General features: G+C 39.4%; 1 protein-coding gene across 3 annotated transcripts in view; it reads right to left on the reverse strand.

Annotated features, from left to right (window-relative positions):
* Positions 1–19323, reverse strand: part of csmd3b (CUB and Sushi multiple domains 3b) — a 404527-nt gene that overhangs the window by 299464 nt on the left and 85740 nt on the right. For all 3 annotated transcript variants that reach the window (XM_082522480.1, XM_082522479.1, XM_082522478.1), the window contains exon 2: positions 18546–18768. In XM_082522480.1, coding sequence (XP_082378606.1) covers positions 18546–18768 — 223 coding nt within the window. The remainder of the gene's footprint in view (positions 1–18545; positions 18769–19323) is intronic.

A 19323-nucleotide genomic window follows, 5' to 3' on the forward strand; every position in this document is an offset into this window, starting at 1 on the left:
CGACTGTGTGTTTCCTGGGTGAGAGAGCGCCTTTTCGTTGTTGTTGTTGTTGTGCTAAGCTAACAGGCAGAATGCTACAAGCATAGCTCTAAAGAATGTAGCATCATGTTCAGTGTAGTCCGTGCTGCAGGGAGAATGGACTGCCATACACGTTATGTGTCTGTGAGCGCTAGGAGGGAGAAAAAGGGGAGTGGAAAGGTACGAGCAGTCATCGAGCAAAAACGGGAGCTGGAAGCATGTAAATATAATAATAACCACTGCAGCCAAGAAGAGTGCCTGACGAGCCCAGTTGTAAGTAAGCTATTAAGACTCGACTGTACACTGTGTTCGTGTTTTCCTCCGAAAACAACAAGTTCCGTTGGAGCAGCCTTTCAACGCCTCTCTCTGTCTGTCGCAAGAAAAGTTGACCCACACAACAAAGTAGAGCTATTTTTCGGCTACCAGCCGACAGGGACCCCGCCGTATTATGCTGGGCTTACACTGTGCGATTTTTTCAGTCGCGCGATTCAGCTCCTGCTCAAACTGTACGATTGACTCGCAGGGGTTAGAAGTTCATAGGTCACGATGCAGGGTCTCACACTATACGGCCCGATGCTCTGATGCGACCTGAGTGCTCACACTGTGCGTCCATAAAAATGAAGGTTATAACAGAAATTCTGTCGCTCGCTCTCCCTCTCCGTCTTTCACTCACACAGACACACCACCACCATCAACTTTGCTAAATTGCTAATGAAAAACATTGGTCAGGCAGCTGTGATTGAGCAGCAGTGTCGATCCAACTATTTTCACGGTTGTTGTGGTCGTGATAATTTTGTGAGGCCACATCGAAAGGGCTCGGATGGTTCTACAGGTTGTGCCTCCATCGCTTGTGTCCAGATCACACGCTGCACTGCCGTGCTACGCCGTCTTTTTCGCTGACATTTGTGTTTGCGCGTGCGCAGTGTGGCAAACTGCGGTGACACCCTCACGACCAAGCGATTGATGATCGGGAGCTGGTCGTGAGGTGTCAATCGCTTCTCGTTACCCCACGTATACTACACGATGCACGACGCACGATGAAGGCCAAAATCGGGCCGATCGCCAAAACGATCGCACGACTCAAAAATCGGCTCAAAATGGGCCAAAAATCGCACAGTGTGAGCCCAGCATTAGTCAGAGGTCCCTTTACTACAGTTCGGAGTCGCGGACCTTCAGTAATAGTAATAAATCACACAGCAATAGTACATTCACGTTGTTGTAAAAAGCATGATAATATTGTAGCGGGTCAGGGCTGTTCGGGGTTCTGCTTGTACAGTTATGTTTTGTGTATGTTGCCATGGTGACGGGTGACGCCCTCTCGCTGCGACGGTGTGTCCTTCCGGGGTCAGAGGGCGCCCTATGTGTGTTGTGGTTGCCGCGCTGAGCAGTTAGCTAGTGGCAGTGTGTTCTTCTGCAAATGTAATAAACGGCTGTGCTCCCTGGCTAGCTCACGGGAAGCAAGACCAAACGATACCTCCGTCTCCTCCTTGTCTGAACTCGCCACAATATATTAAGTAATCCAAAGTATTCAGAATACGTTACTGTCATTGAGTAACGTAACGGAATAGGTTACAGAATACATTTTGGGGCATGTATTCTGTATTCTGTAATGGAATACATTTTAAAAGTAACCTTCCCAACACTGCATATCAACAACTTGGCTCAACTTCTTGCTCAGCTCCCACCTACTTGTGACAGATGGCTCATCAGTTAGTTTTAATATCCAAATGCACTTTCTTTTTCGAAAGGGTTGTGAATCAGAAAATGTAACTTCTGTCCATAAAAATCCCCCTTGGCTGCTCTAAACCGCATAGTCTCATTAGTTTTGGTAGAGTTTTGGACAAGTACAAATATTGCTGTTACAGGGCTGAATAAATTCATTAAGATTTACAGCATATATGTGGGCATGGGTATAATCTATTAAACATAAAATGTGAATAAAAGCATTTGCATTCAGTGTAGCATGCTAAATAAATGAGACTGTTTATTTAATTTATCCTAACAAAAGTGGAATAGGTATCTGGCGCAAAGCCAGTGAAAGTCTTCAGGTCCTGTGCAGACCATGACATCAATAGCAATGGGCCAACCAGAGTCTGTGACTTTAATTCACAGCAGTGTGAAAATAAATAGCGTTCTTCAGTCAAAATAGCAATTTTAAGAATCCACAATAAAATGACTTTAGCCTTCGATGGAAATTGAAATAGACATCGAGAGCATATGTCTTCAGGGTTGACGGTGTGAATGTGTTTGTGTGTCTCTGATTGTGTCAGTTTAATGTTTAGCTTTTTGTGTTAGTTTGAGCCCCAGGACTCAGGCCATACTCAGTCATTTCATTTCAATGCCTAATAACATGAGGCAAGTACAGAACAGCAGTGCATACTAATGAATCAACACACACACACACACACACACACACACACACACACACACACACACACACACACACACACACACACACACACACACACACACACTATTAAAGGGCCTGTTGGCACAAACATTATTTTAAGGGTTGGGAATAACAATGGTCATTATAGAGTGGAAGGACATCTTACACACATGGACATGCATGCGCACACACAAACGTTGTAGATATATATAAAATTCTCATGGCCTAGTGAGGATACATAGTCTATAATAAGTCAGGTGACAGACAGTGATTAATTGATACATCAACACTGTGTGTGTTCACGTGTGTGTGTGTGTGTGTGTTAAGGTCAGTACATGGTCTTTTAATTGAATTCTTGTATTTCTGTCTGAAGGATAATGGAGAGCGCAGCAGAGCAGACAGAAAAGCATTGTTCTCAGCCTTTCAGTGTCTGGGCGTTTATGTATCCTTATATCTGCCCGTCTCTGATCTATTCTGCAATCCCCTCTCTGGGGTGGAGATTGAAATTATTACCAGAACATTACTTGTAAGCTTTAAACATGTCCTACTGCATGTCCATGTATGCATACAAGCAGTTACCCAAACAACTAAATGAAATGTCAAACTGGTTTCAGTGCATATAGTGTTGACTGGAAATGTCAAATTCATTTTGCATTGTAAGCCACATAAGCCACTTTTCCATTAGTACCTACTCAGATCGACTCGCCACGGATCGCCATAGCTCAACTCGGATCGACTGGTTTTTCATTACAACCCAGTACTACCTTGTATGCGTGCTTGTCATCATAGCAATGCATCTGCGCGTCCCATGACATAATTAATATGCAACAGGAACGCTATACAGCAAAGGTGGACATCAAAGCAACAATACACCAGCTGTTCGATCTGTGGCTTTTGGCCCGATTCGGGAAACAAAAACGGTGGTTTAGATTTTCGTGAATGAGAGGCTCCCATGACTCATTGAGTGACTCTATTGACCAGCCAATTGGTGGCCTGCAGTCTGATGACATCACATTTTAGTACCTGCTTCTATCCCTTGGAACCCCGGGCAAGTAGGTACTAAAAAAGTATCCAGTACCAGGTACTATTACCAAATGGAAAACCCTAAAAGGCTGTGGCGAAAGGGGCTTTATAGCCCATTTTGATCTTATGTGAGCAGAACCAGTGAAACTCCCCTTTCTGTCAGAGTAAAGAAATTTAAACACACATTTAATATCTGAGATATAATATAAAACAAGACAAGTGCAATTTCAACACTATATATTAGTTTTTCTGTATGATAAAGAATTGCTGCCGTAACAAATGAAGGACAACCAAAGAGTGAGAGAGATGCTCAAAGAATAACCGTGACTCTCTGGGAACAAATTCTAAGAAATAAATGTATAAAATTATAGAATTTCTTGTAGCTCATTGCCCAGATTTTTTTTCTTTAACTGTTTCTATGACAGATAATAAAAGAGAGAATAGCTTTTATGTCATTTCTTTGTTAACTACTTAATTATTTTTGTGTAGAATGAATGGCCATGGGGAGGTCAGCAATTATTAATATCTATGTTTTCCAATTCCTTTGAGTTTTATATATGTTAATGTTAATATTAATATATTAATATTTTAATATATGTTAATTTCGCAATTCCCTTGCAAATGCAATGTTACGTTATCCATTTGTGTTTTACTCCAGGATCAAACAGATAAATTAACTGTACATGTCGGTGCCATACATGAGTGAAGCAAAAAAGGAAGCAGGCCTGGCAAAAAAAATGCTCATATGGGTTTTTGCTGACAAAGAATAACTGATGAAACACTGATAACTTCAAATTAAAAGGAAAGTGTACCCAGGTGGTGCAGTTTCACAAGTATTCTGTTAAATCAAATTAAAAAGATACTGTACATGTAGCTTTAGGGACCAGGCAACCATGGACAATGTCTGCTTATTGATGTATAGAAAAATCACCACATTTATGAAATGGTCAGTCTGAGACACTTAGACACCCCAAGGAAAGAAGTAATGAATCTCTTTGGGAAAAAAAAAAGATGATTGATTTTCCTTTGTATGCGTTTTGCTTTTGCTTGAGTTCACTATTGATTATTATGTCACATCATAAAGATCAAAGGAAATGACAGAAGGAAACAATGGCAAGGATAGAAAATGAGAAAAAAACTACTGTTTACCTTTCAGCAAACACTGAGACTGAGGTAACGTGATGCTGTCATGGACAGCTGATATACAGTGTGTGTCTGCTGCAACATAATTGGATTCCTATTTTCCAAACAAATGTTTGGCTTCTATGGCACAATGTAATTAACTTTATGGTATTTAGCTCATTTGCACCAATCATAGGAGCGATAAAGTCAAATTTCACCTAAGAGCTTAATAAGTTAATTTCCAACTGAATGCTTTATAAGTGAAATTACTTACTTCGCTTGGGTCTTTTATTAGCATAGAAACTCTCAAGTGGCTACGTAGCCCTGTGCAAAAAACAATGTATAAGTAGGTGGAATAATGTACCATAACTATTTATTCATTATTGTAGCACAAGAATGATTTGGTCCTTAGAAGTCTGCTCCTGTAACACAGAAAATACAGTCATTGTGAAAATAAAGTAACACCTCTTTAAATTCTTAGGTTTTAGGTATTAGGACATAATTGTTGTTCAGAAGCAACTTTGCAAACCTAGGCCATGTAGCTATCTTGTTTTTTTTTTTTTTTAGAGAGAAGAAGCTTTGCCCTCTAATTCCTTCCAAACAAGCCATACTTTTTCAGTGTTTATCTAACTGTAATGTCATGAAATTTAAAATTTAATATGCTAAACAAAACCTATAGAATCTGAGTCGTAGCTCTTGCATTACTTTCATTTTCTGTGAGCACGGCATCTCTGATCTTGCTGTGAATTTGCCAGGAATTTTCTAAGCCTTCTCAGATTGATGGGCAGCAGCAGCTGCTGTCTGTCTGTGATCACTGCTTTATGTCTCTCCTCCATGTCATTTTGTCAACACACAGCCAAATACCCCAGACCAACATCAAAACTGCACTTTGCAGCTTTTTCTGTTATTTCTTTAGTAGTTCACAGCTTTTTTAATTCACTGACTGCCAACGTGTTTTTTTTTTTTAGGCCTTTTTGTTCATCTTCTGAACCTGCTATGAAAATTAATGATCCAAAACATTAAGACCACTGACTGTAGTTATACAGTGAATTATGATGATTGTCTCAAAATGTAGTGCATGCGAGATCTTGAAATCAATGTGAGTCTAATGATCATGGCCAGATGATTGGCTCAGAGCACCCCAACTACCCCTGCAGTGTCAAGTGTAATGGTGCAATCTAGTCAGCGGTGATGGGTGCACCTAGCAACAGTGCTAACTCAAAGTCTAAGCATTCAAGTGACATTCACTAAGCATCACAGCATGGCCTCTTTCAACAGAACAATGTGTCCTACCACACTGCCCACAGTGTCCTCAGTAGAAGGAAACTGCGGAACTGACAAAATATTTAAAACGGTGGCTTGGCCTCCAAATTCCACAGATCTCAACTCAATGGAACGATTGCAACAGAAGTTTAAACATCTTTGTCTTCAGTAATTTCACCAAACCCCAATTGAAGCTGAGTGTCTGGACTAGACCAGTTGCAGGACGACTAAGGATGACTAAATAAAGAAAATCTCAATCACTGTCTACACACAAACACTATAACTCTACTCTAGAGGAAAGCTGTTAGGGGCCAAGCACTGTTTTATAGGTTGTACTATTCAACCCATGCTGTAGTGAAATGGGTTTATGTAACTGGATTTAGACTGAAGAATCCAAAATAAAGAAAAGAACCTTTATACTAAAATTCCTTAAAAAGAAGTAACAGACAGAAAAACAATTTAGAAAATCCATATTTCATTTTATTGGAACTGCTAGTATCTTGGTGACCACAAATTATCAAGTAGGAGCTATTTTTATGACACAAGGAGGAAAATATTAGGCAGACGGTCAAAATGTTTTGGCTTATTAGTGTATGTTAAAAGAAGGAAAAGAGGAAATACTACAGACACAGAAGCCCTAACTAAACACAGAGGAAATTCAAATTAGGCAATGCTGAGCCAAGTGAGAACACCACTTCTAAGATTTTGCCTAGAAATGATGTTGGAGACAGGAGTGCAAACAGAAACAGCATCCCTGCTTTCTGAGTCTTAGTTCCTGTGTCCTACTGTTTCTGTTATGTGACATACTAAAGGGAACAATTCTTCTGTCGTCCCACATCAGCGTGGACTAGTGATATGTTCAGCGTTCAAACTGAATGACTCATAATAGTAGAGCTTTAATGAGGAAAAACATGCTTCTTCCTGCCCACATGGCTCAGTGCTGAACTCCAAAGAGATGGTGGGTGTCTATGGGATTCCATCAAGGCAGTGTTTTCTCACCATATGTCGCATACCTATAAAAAAGTTTCCCGAAATGCACAAGTTGTCTTGCTTTATCAATGACAAGCACACAGGTAAAACTGTGAGTTGTTTTTTTTTGTTTGTTTCTTTTTACAGATTCCAAGGGCCATGAGTGTCCACACACTGATTATCACAAGCTCCTGTGGGAGGAATTGATAGAGCAAAGACAGTGTTTCCACAAAGGCATTATGCTTTTCAAAAAGTCCATTTGTGGCGTAGGTGAACCACCAGTTTGAGGATACTAACTCAAAGGAAATGTTGCTGTAGAGATCACCTGATGTCATTTCAGAGATAGAAACAACATCAGGGCAAACACAGAAATGGAAAAGAAATGCTCTACACAAGACAAAAAAAAATCCAGCCATAACAGAAATCTGGTGTTCTTGTCCTGATAGCGGAGGGGGGAGTATTTCAAAGCTTCAAAATCTCTAGATAAGATAGCATTTGATGCAGAGGCCAGTCCAGTAAGCAGAAACACACAGAAAAATAACTTTTCCTTTTAATTCTTTGTCTTTGCTTGTTCCCTTTGCCAATCATCTAAATCTGATTTCCCTCTGACATCCCCTTTTCTGTCTCTCTCTTCATCTCTTGCTCGCCTTTTGTCTCCCTCTCTTTAATCTGTATGTATTGCCAGCCACTGTCTCCATTCCTTCTCCAGGGGCAGTGGGCCAGCTCTGTGGCTGATCATAGTGATCCCTCCCTGAGGAATAGTCTGTCTGACACCTGGGTGACTGCCCTGGAGGTAGAGTCTGTCTGTGTGTGTCTGTGGGCGTGTGTGTCTGTATATGTCTGTGTCAAGGGGCTAATGGGCAGCTTGAGGGGATTACCAGCTTAGCCACTGGGATTACTGGAACTTCATGCACACACACACACACACACACACACACACACACACACACACACACACACACACACACACAGAACAGTCATGTTTTCTGAAGCCATTACACTGACTTCCATCTATTTCCTGGAAATCTAACCTTAACCATACGTACTACTGTACCTTCCTTATCAGGCTAAACTGATTTACCATATGAGATACTATATGATACTCCCCGTCCCTTCTCCATAGTAAAGACACATCCCAACATCTAAGTCCCAAAACATGAGTAAGACTCGAGCACATAAACAGAAAAGGCGTGCACGCACATGTGTGACCAAGCACTCAAGCTCGCAAAACAGTCAATATTATCAGACAGGCTGACTTGTTTCATAGCCTCGGGTCTCATCGGTTTGCCATCCAAATCAAACAAAGTTAAGAGGACTGAACCATGACCAAGGCAAAATGGGTTTCACCAGGACCTTGAACAGCTCAACAGGTTTAGCACACAGAATAAAAATCTATTTTGAGTTTGAGTTGTCCATGGGCAGTGTCAGTCTCATGGATGGAATAAACTAACGCAATAATGACAAAAAGTCTGTCGCTCTAAAGTATAGTGGTTACCACATTTGCCTAACATGCATAAAATCCATGGTCTAAGACACAAGATTTAGGATTTAAGTGGCTGAGTATCCGACTTAAAAATCTGCCAAATCACACATGTGGATCCGTCTACTGTGACCACCCCTTGTGTAAAAGGGAGCAGCTGAAAAAACGAGGAAAAATAAGCCAAAACTGTAAAATTTAGACATACAATAAACCCATACTGCACAAATGCGTTTATTATGTTGCCACTGCTGAGAAAGCTTCCAAAAAAGACTTCCAAGTAAACACATTTGCATTGCTCTGAGTATTGAAACACTCACATTTGCATTGTCAGGCAAACATGTTTTTACAGCGCTGATTGTATTTAAAGACTCCTATGACTTTTTATGGCTGCAAGTTCTAATTGTTCTTCTTTCACGTAACTGATCAAACTGTCAAGAAAAGGCAACCTGATATCAGGCTATAGAAATGTAAAGTTCAGTACACAAAGTATGCAATAGACACACATTTCTCACTTACATTATTCTATCAGTTATTTCAATCATCAATCCACGTTTCTATTTGTTCGGTCACCCTTTTATGATGTTAAGATTTAAAGGCTCTGGTAAGAGTTGTGGTGGATATGTTTTTGTTAATGTTTTAAATTAATTATAATTTTAATAAGCTCTACAATAAAAGAACCAGATGTGAATAAGCACACAGGTCACTGATCTGGCAGTTTCTGAAGTATTGCCCTCATCAAGCACTGGCAGGTAGCCTTGTTAGTATTTAAATGTAGTTATTGTAATGGAGATTTTATTGCACATGACTGATGAAACCGCACCTATTTTCTCTCATAAGACCGAACACACCATTCAGAAAAGGACGGGGAGGAATCAATTAACACCAACCCCAGGTGTAATAAACGCACACAGACATAATCTCAACAGACTACAGTGTCCACAGGATGACACAAAGAACAGGAGCTCCAAAGCCTCAAGAGAGCTCAATCACCAGGGGATTTGACTCCTGAATATTGTATTGCACTGTTAACGTTACTGTAATGATTCTAATTATAATATGTGCCAGACTGAGCTGAAAGAACAGAGCTGGTTATCAGTGCCGAATTAATGACATTTATTGGAAGAATTGAGAGAGAAACAGATTAGGTGGGGAGTGGTGGAGTCGAATTGTGAAAAGAGAGAGACACAGAGGACAGTTTAGAAACAGATATTAAGTAAAAGAGAGATGAAGTAGTGAATTACATCTATTCAATAAAAGGCAGGCTTAAGACAGAGACAGATTGTGAGAATGAGAAAAGATAAAAGTGAAGGTATATCAAGAGAGGAGTTCAGAGACACAGACAGTCACTGATATGAAGTAAAAATGAGAAATGCTTGGAATTATATCAATTTTAAGTAAAAACATACTGATTGTTGAGGTAAATTCTAGCTCAATGTGTATTTTAATGGACTTGGGACACCCTTCTTTCCCTGAGTTTCCTTTGTATAACAGTAACTTTTGTCATGTAAAACTATAAAAAAAAAACTTTTTGAATCATACTTTGCAAAAATAAATGAGAGAAATTAACAAAAAAAGTAAGAGACACAGATGTAAACATGCAGTGATGTAATTGCTTCAAACAGAAATGTTTCTGATTTCTGAAATCTGTGTAACTTTCAATGAAAGGATACCTCGATGAAGCACAAACGCACTCACATCAAAAAGTGTCTTCCTGCACATTGTGCAAGGCCCAGCAATTATGCACAAATCAAAGCAAGGCCTCACAACAGTTTTGCTCAAGTTTTCTTGCAGTGATCGTTTACCCCAAATTGGCTACCTGATGGACACCCACAGTGCCAAAATGTTGTTTACTGCAGTAAAAGTTGGAACAGTTCTCCTGAGAAGGTTTATTTGTTTTGTTGCAGGTTTTGGTTTGTCTAAAGAGACTCTCGCTGTTGAGACTGTGGCTATTATTCCTATGTGTTCATTTAGAAGAATACAGAAGAATTTCTTCTGCACAAAATCACTTTAGTATTGCATGTTTGCCACTACAGCCTCCTGTAGTGACCATACAGAGGTCCTGCTGTGTTCTTGTTTAAGTTAGTTTTTCATGTTTAAATCCTCAACAATCTCTGTCAAACAGCAGGCTGGCAACAATGAACCAATTCAAATTGTCAAGCAACAAAAAGTGGCATACACAAGGGCATGCAGGGAGAACAACCTTGGCAAAAAAAGACATGCTAAGAAAAAGACTTCCTTTTCTGTTCCTTCCTGTCTTTTTAACCTGAGCAAAGCTATTTGGATCTTCTAACACACACACACACACACACACACACACACACATATACACGCACACACACACGCCTCTTACCCCCTACGGGGCAGAACTGATGCAGGAAGAGATGAAATACCACTACCTCAGGGATAAACACACCTCAGTTCACACTCACACAAAACCTCTCACTCACTCACACGCTAAAGCACACACACACATACCTGTGCATCTACATATACACTTCTCGCTGTCTTCCCCCAAAAATGTGAACTCGGTTTTGCTCAGGAATATTGTCCCGACATCAAAGGCCGTATTTGTTTCTTTTCACACCAATCACACATTGCTGTTTCCCATGGCCTTTGTGTTTGTTTGCCTTCTGCGCCTGTGTGCAGCAGGTGCATGTCTTGCTGTATGGCTGTGTATTTACGTTGCCTGTGTACGTTTACTTTGTGGCAGCGACCATGTGTCTCTCAGTTTCCGTGGATGTGTCTTGTGTGTTTAGGGAGTGGGTGGGTGTGACTTAGCCAGGTGTAAAATTGGTGCTGTAAAGGATTGAAGATACAAACTGGGTCAGAGTACAAATAGGAAGCAGGGAATAAAGTAGCCAGTATATCGCAACCTAAAAGGGGTAAAAATAGAGTTAACAGACACATCCAAGCTTTTCCTCTCGTGACATTCAGCAATGTTTTTTTTCTCTGAATGTGTGTGTGTCACAGTAATGTGGCTCCAAGCATACGTCACATTACATCACAGATTTATGAATATATTTTGTAATGTCAAGATCAGTTCTTGCTCAAGAAATGAGATCAAATATATTTGGGAGTTACGTGATCAGATGACCATCATAATAAAAACATTTTTTTTGTGCTCTGTATTCGGACTACAGCACTGCTACTAGTTAATTTGCTGCATGTCTGCATTTGTATGTGCCAAGGTACACTAACATGAGCAAAAAAAAGGCAACAGTGGGAAGGAAAAACTTCATTTTAACAGGAAGAAACCTCCAGCAGAACTAGGCTCAAGGAGGAGTGTCCATCTGGGTGAGGGGAGGAAGACAGGACAAAGACACACTGTGGAAGTGAGTCAGAGATTAAGGAAATATAGGAATATAAGGAAAAAACAGAGTTTCTGTAGTTTTAAGTAGCTTAAAATTCAATTATTTTTCAACACAGCCTGCACTCTTTTAGGCAAGCTTTCTTGCATTTTCTTTAAATCTCAGGAATAATTCACCAGGTTTTTTGAAGGACATTTAAAGCTCTTCTTTGGATGTTGGCTCCCTTTTGTTCTGTTCTCTGTCAAGATGATCCCACATTGCTTTAATAATGTTAAGGCCTGTTAGTGTTCTATTTAGTGCTTTTCTACTCAGGTATAGTTTTACTGCATTTGGCATGTGTGTGGGATCATTGTCTGGCTGAAAAATGAAGCTACTGTGGTGTGTTGAGTGTAGATATAACACTGGTTCATTCCTTGAGCTAAAGGGGTTTTTTTTATGCTTGAGTGATTCATAGGTCAGTGTTAAATGGCTTAACAAACAAACAAACAATCCTAAAAATGGTCAGCAGTAAATCCAAGGTCTGGACTGAAAATGAGTAAAAATGTGGCATCAATAATAAAACGAATGACACTCATTACACAACCTCCTTCCCGTTTTTTTTTATTTCAGAGCAAGACAGTCAGTAACCTGGGTTACAAGGTCATTAATTACCACCAGAGGAAAAATTACAAAAAAAATTACACATTTACTAAATTCAAAATGAAAGTTTTCAATTAAAAATTAAAAATGTGAAACATTTTTCCAAGTGTTTTTAGAAATTTGAAATCCAGTGTAATAAGTAATAATGGTAACGCATGCGTGACTTTGATCAGAAATGTTATAGATTCAAGCTCCATAAAGACTATTAATATTTTCAAGCTGTTGCTGATAGTCTGCCATTGAATCTGTCTGATATCACAAATAGTCTGTGAAGGTTCTCAGTCATCCAGGTCATCGTAGTCAAAGGAGCTTGCAAAGAAAAGCGTCTGGACTTCTTTAAGTTGCTTGAAGACGTTTCACCTCTCATCCGAGAAGCTTCTTCAGTTCTAAGGTCAAATGGTGGAGAGTCCCAGATATAAACCTAGTGGGAGTGACCCCCCACAGAGGGACAAAAGGACCCCCTGATGATCCTCTAATCGCCTGAGCCAAGGTGTGAAATTGGGTGTGGGACCCAATCAACCCAATCAGTTTCGGATGTGTTCATTGTGAAACCTGGCCCCACCTTATCATGCGAATTCCTGAGGTCAGATGGCCCAGGATGTGAGTGGGCGTTAAGGCGTCTGGGAAGGGATCTCAAAACTGAATTATAGATGGCAGAGAGTTTGTGTCGTAAACCCCCGCCTCTGTTCAAAGATGGTCGCTGAACCAGAAACTGGTTCACCCGAAAGACAAAGCGCCAAAACACAAACTTAACAACGTGGTGTATGCTGTACAGTGCAGCGAGGAATGCTCAGACCTCTACATTGGAGAGACCAAACAGCCACTTCACAAGCGCATGGCACAACACAGAAGAGCCACCTCCACAGGACAAGACTCAGCAGTCCATCTGCATCTTAAGGACAAAGGTCACTCTTTCGAGGATGCCAATGTTCACATTTTGGACAGAGAGGACAGATGGTTTGAAAGAGGAGTGAAAGAAGCCATCTATGTCCACTGTGAGCGACCATCTTTGAACAGAGGCGGGGGTTTACGACACCAACTCTCTGCCATCTATAATCCAGTTTTGAGATCCCTTCCCAGACGCCTTAACGCCCACTCACATCCTGGGCCATCTGACCTCAGGAATTCGCATGATAAGGTGGGGCCAGGTTTCACAATGAACACACCCGAAACCCTGGCTGATTGGGACCCACACCCAATTTCACACCTTGGCTCAGGCGATTAGAGGATCATCAGGGGGTCCTTTTGTCCCTCTGTGGGGGGTCACTCCCACTAGGTTTATATCTGGGACTCTCCACCATTTGACCTTAGAACTGAAGAAGCTTCTCGGATGAGAGGTGAAACGTCTTCAAGCAACTTAAAGAAGTCCAGACGCCTTTCTTTGCAAGCTCCTTTGATATCACAAATACTATGTTTAGGTTTCCTCTTGTGGCTTTTATTGTTGAAATGCATCTGCACAAACCTAGTTTACTTGAGTAAATGGCTTGAAAACAGATTTGCTTGCACACAACAAATCTAGCCACAGGATGAAATGGACAGACTGACAGATTGCACTGATCAAATATTCATGCAGTGACCTGCTACAACCCCACATTTCTTTTTTTCATTTTGTGAACATGACTGTGCACTTACTTGATGGAAAACACAATTGTATCTGCATTTTGCACATGTAAAGCTACCATGGTATCTGAACCAGCACAAAAGTCCAAGCGAGTTGAATGAAAGCCACTAAGTCATCTGCCAGGATCCTACAGATAAAATATACACACATCAACAGTTTTGACTGGACATTCGGATGAAGAAAGGATAACACGAAGAGGGGGAAAAATCAAACAATTTAAAAATGAATCACAGAAGAATTCATGTATAATGTAAACGTTTACATTGAATCTGAGTAACTGTAAGAACCATGTAGTCACACCACAGCGATCAAATCCTAAATCTGGTAATTTCGCAATTTAATCCTGAAAGTCTGGTGACGGAAACCCCTTACTGTGTCTTCCATCATTTAATACTTGTATTTTATCCATCTATCCATGCATGGCCAAAAACTCTCAGATGCTCTCTTGGCGCTCACACATGATTAATTTTCAGACAGCTGGTAAAGTCTCTGAAGTCCCAGTCACGTCTTCTACTCCAACAGTTTATGTGCCACCTGATACCTTACCATGGTTTCAATTCAAAAAAAAAAAAAAAAAAATTCAGTCACAGAAACTTGTGACCCAGTATCCAAAGCTATGCACAGTGGGAAAACTGGTATACAAATATTGTGCTAACCCACGTCCTCAATGACAGAGATGTTAACAACATGCACCATGGGTGGCCACTACCCTGTCTGTGCACTGCACTGTCCAGTGCTTTAAATGTATTGTTCAGCTGAGCAGATTCAAAGGGAAGCATTTGGAAGGAATGTTGAGCATGACCCATGTTGCTCTTGATGATGACCCACTGCTCTTAGTTGCATTAAGTAAAGCAGATTTTTGACTTTGGTTTATTTGATTATCTGGCCTAGAAAGTCTGAAAACCAAGGGTATTTGGCATGAACTGCATGTTGCATGAATAATTGGAGTACTGTGTTGTTCATGCAGCATTCCTTGAAATAAATCAAAACACAGACCAACTAAAACTGAGAAACATGTTAAAGTACTGTTTCCACTGACTGCCCATGAAGTTGTAGGTAGTCATGTAAAAAACAAAAAAGAAAACAAACAAAAAAACCCTCACACCTTTTTTTCAGAGAAATAACATGATTCATAGTGTATTAGAAAACGTCTGTTTCTCTACCAGAAAAAGACTATATGGACGAAAGTACAGTGACACCTACACCTCAGCACTCAGCGACCCCACTCTGTAAATTTACATGGTCTGTAACTTTATGGCTGAGTTGCTGTGTTTCCTAAATGGTTTTGATTTGCAATAACACTACTTCACTTTGTCAAGACACTGTGGATCATTTGTGAATTAGAGTATTTTTTAAAAAAAAATAAGTTATGCAGAAATTCCAGCCTGAAAGCCTGATTTGAGCCAGTTACTAATTGCATAAAAATGTCTTGAATGTGCTAGTCACAGTGTGTGATCCCCAGATGTTTCCTGGCTTATATGAACTCCATTCATCATATCTATTTGTTGCACCAAGATCAAGAAGAGAACAGGCAGGTGAGACCATCCCAAAGTTCAAAACCCAGTTTATCACAGTCAATAATTTTAACTTCCAGCTAGAGTCAATAAATAATCGACTGGGGCAGAGAGGAACTGTTATTTCAAAGTTGCACTGGGGCTTTTTTTTATCATGCAGAAATCAGGGAAGGTGACCTTTACTCACTGATGGCAACTTGCAGTGGGAAAAATGTTTTTATACCTTGATTAATGTGATTGTAGAAGAAATTCACAAATAGATTTAATTTCCAGTTGATAGACAGCATCACCTTTGATGTTGTCAATAATAATAGTTATTTAAAAAGAACAGATATTTACTGTTAAAAAAATGCTTTTACTTTCAGATACTAGTCAAGGTGAGACAGGTGGTGACAAAAATGTAAAAATGTCATTTCAACTTTACCACAAAGAAACCCAAGAATTTAAGGCTTTTTAACTGAAAAAGAAAAAAAGAACGGTGACAGTTTTAATGCATTTTTTAAAAAAAAGATTACTTTTACAGCAACGGTCAAGCTTGAACCATGAAACCCCAAATAACTGCTTTTAGGCTAAAAACTATTAAAAAGTTGAATATTTTAATATTCATATTTTCAATAACACAAATTCTTCTTATTTTTTATGTATCGATTGTGACACCATACCTATATAGCTGAGATGCAGTGCAGGGCATTTTACTTTTTTTTCCAGTTCTCAAATTGTAAAGGATTTGGAAAAAATATGAAAAAAACCAAAACAAAAAGAAGGAATAGAGAAATGTGTCTTTTTCTAAGCTCATCGAATATTTTTCTATCCAATTTAGGGTCGCAGGAGCCTAAACTGTGTCACAGGGTGAGAGGCAGGAAACACCCTTTACTGGTTGGCTGTCTATTACAGGGCTAACGCAGAGAGACAGACAACCTTTCACACTCACAGCCAATTTAGAATCACCAATTAACTTAACAAGCATGTCTATGGACGGAAGCCAGAGCACCAGGAGAGACCGCCACACAGAAAGGCCTCAGTCAGCTGGAGGACCTTACTGTGAGGAGACAGTGATAACTACTGCACCACTGCGCCACCCCATAAAATATGTTTTTACTGAGCAAGGTCAAATATTTGCATGTGTGTGAGTGGGAACAAATGACTTGCAGCGAATCGTGCAGTCTTCTCCAGTGTATTTAATCACTTAAATTTGTATTATGTTGACAATGAAATTACAATTTGTTGCTATGTGTCTATGTCTGTTTTAAGTAATGAAAGAGTGAAAAATAAGCCACAGGTTTGGCTTACGTAGCAAGGCGACTGGAATTATGCATGCCATAAATCTTCCCCACAGGCACACACATACACACACAGACAAGCACAGACAAACCTATGGACATGAATGCATTCACACAACACATTATCTTCTGTTATCTTAGATAAGCAAAGAATCCTAATCAGCCAATAAGAGCACAGAGGGCATCTCTGACTTTCTCCCAGCTCCAGTTTCTTTAGACTGGAGTCGGGAGAAAGTCTCTTTGTCTTTGTGGAAACAAGAATTTTATATAACCTGGCAAAAATCACCTAGTCACCTTATTTCCTTTTGTATTCTCTTCTGTTTTGTTCCATTCTTTTCCTCTCTTGTTTAATTAACTCTGTATGGCAATTTGGGCCCTAAACGCCGCGTCCGAGAAAGGTTGATTAGTGCAGCTCGCTGATTAGAAATTATGCCTGTTGAAGCTAATGAAAACAGTTCATTCCCCATGACAAGTATCAAGGCGACTCATTTCATTTCTACATGACCCAAATCCTTTTTCCTCAACTGAACCAAACCAGATTTTCTCTCCTGGCACTATATTGTTGGTAGTTGCCTCACACGTGCCTGATGTAATTAAAGTAATCTTTCCATCAACAGTGGAAGCTTCTGTTCATAATTTTTCTGATGAGATATGCAAAACAAGGTTGTGACATCAGACCTTATATTATATGATATGCGGATTATCTGATTTGAACGAAAACTAGAAACTGCTTTGTTGGGACTGTGGGGCTGTGTGGTTTGATCAGACTTCACTATAAGCCTTTTAGAAACCAAGCTTAGCCAACTTCAAATCCATTACAAAGTGAAGAAAAAACACAAAGAAAGAACAAAATATTGGGAATTTTCTTTCGTGTGGTTGCTTACCTTGCTTTAGCTTGGATAGTCTTCACTGAAAAAAAAAAAAGTCGTCCCACATGGATGACCAAATCCACACAAAAAAATAAAATAAAATTCACTTTCTGAGTCACAGTTGGTTTCTATTTTTGCTTGTTTATTTAATTTGAATAACTGATGTGACCAAGACATAGAAAACTTAGTGAAGCATCAAACAAAACAGTTAATAACAGCTATGCTCTATAAACAATGTCTTTCTTCCAATACTAAATTGGTTGCAATGTTTGTTGTCTTTTATTACTTTGATTATTTTCACTCACCAGATTTGGACGTGAGATGTTATTGATTAGCTGGCTTATAACAATAAGTCCATCTTTAAGGGATGATTTTGTGTGAATGAACCACAAAAAAAATTTATTTGCATTTATGTAATTGAGTTACTTTTTGTGAACCAACATCCTAAACACTTTGTACAGTGTGCTTTGTACAGTTAATAAAATAACAAAAAAAATTCATTTCAGGGTTAAAGGAACATGTTGAATGTGAATAGAGTCACAGACAGATGTTATTAAGCTCCACTGATTGACTGATAAAATCATACAAGTAGAGTTTAATAGCTTATCTAAAACAAGATTCTTTCAGGGTATTGTGTTTCTTGCAAGAAGAGCTCAATAAACTAATTCAATAACTAAAGGAAGCCGCAGTGGCAGTGATTGCTGCCGCAAACCAAATGTGGATCACCCTGTTGCTATCAAAGGTCATTTAACACCATGTGAACATTGCTTAAAAGAATTCGGGCAACATCCGTAGTGTCAGTATCTGTTAGAAGGACGTTTTCTTTTACTTAAGCAATTTGTATTGATATTAAAACTCAAAATGTGAGACGGATCTCTGCATTTTTTAGTTTATTCAATGCTTCATTTTTAATGAGATTATAGGATGAGAACAGTTTGAAGCTTTAAATGTTTTCATATTTCTCTCCTTTGACAAAATGAACGCTTGCTTTAAAAAAAAGAAAATGAAAAAAGAAAAATTGAAAAGAATAACACATAAAAACTGCCCTACCTGGTCCTGAAGTTAGCAGGGTGGGGATGTCCGTCGTACAACGACAGGAAGTCATACTCTTCTTCTATGGCAAATGACAAGAAGATGAGCTGGATTCTACTTCCTTCCTCTCCAACAATGACCCAGGTGCAGTTTGCTCCATTTGGGTAGCCATAGGGAAAGCCAGGAGATTCTATACTGCCATTTCGACCTTTCAGTGTACCCCCGCATGTGTAGATAAAACCTGAAAGAGAAAAGAGATTTGAGCACATCTTAAGTTAGAGGAAGAAAACATAAAGGTGCCAAACTGAAGTTGTGACCTTAAGACATTATAATAAATCAAGATAATTGAACTCTCAAAATGTTTAATGTTCATTATTCAATATTTTAAAACGTGAAAGAGTGATGATTGTGACAAAAGGATTTCGTAACTGTCGCAAAACTATTTATTGTAAGTGCAGCCATGAGTCTTCCTCAGCACGTGCAGTTGCAACAGCATCAGTGTGTAACTGCCAGTGTATTAAAGCTGGTTCAGTTGTCATTATGACAGAGTAGTAACTGCATAGCACATTCAAACTGTACACAAAACCACACATACGCACACTAACAAGTACTTATTACTGCCTTTTTTAAACACAACCATTAGAAGTGACAGTCAATTATTCATTATTATTTTATGTAAGACCACTAAAAAGTCAAAAGAAAAAAATATATACAAAACATTGCTTTTAATGAATGAACCAAGAAGCAACGAGTCAGCATGAGTGATATTAAGTAGGTCAGCTTCGTTTTGATATAT

This window comes from Aulonocara stuartgranti (genome assembly GCF_965226115.1).
Source record: "Aulonocara stuartgranti genome assembly, chromosome: 22".
Lineage (NCBI taxonomy): Eukaryota > Metazoa > Chordata > Actinopteri > Cichliformes > Cichlidae > Aulonocara > Aulonocara stuartgranti.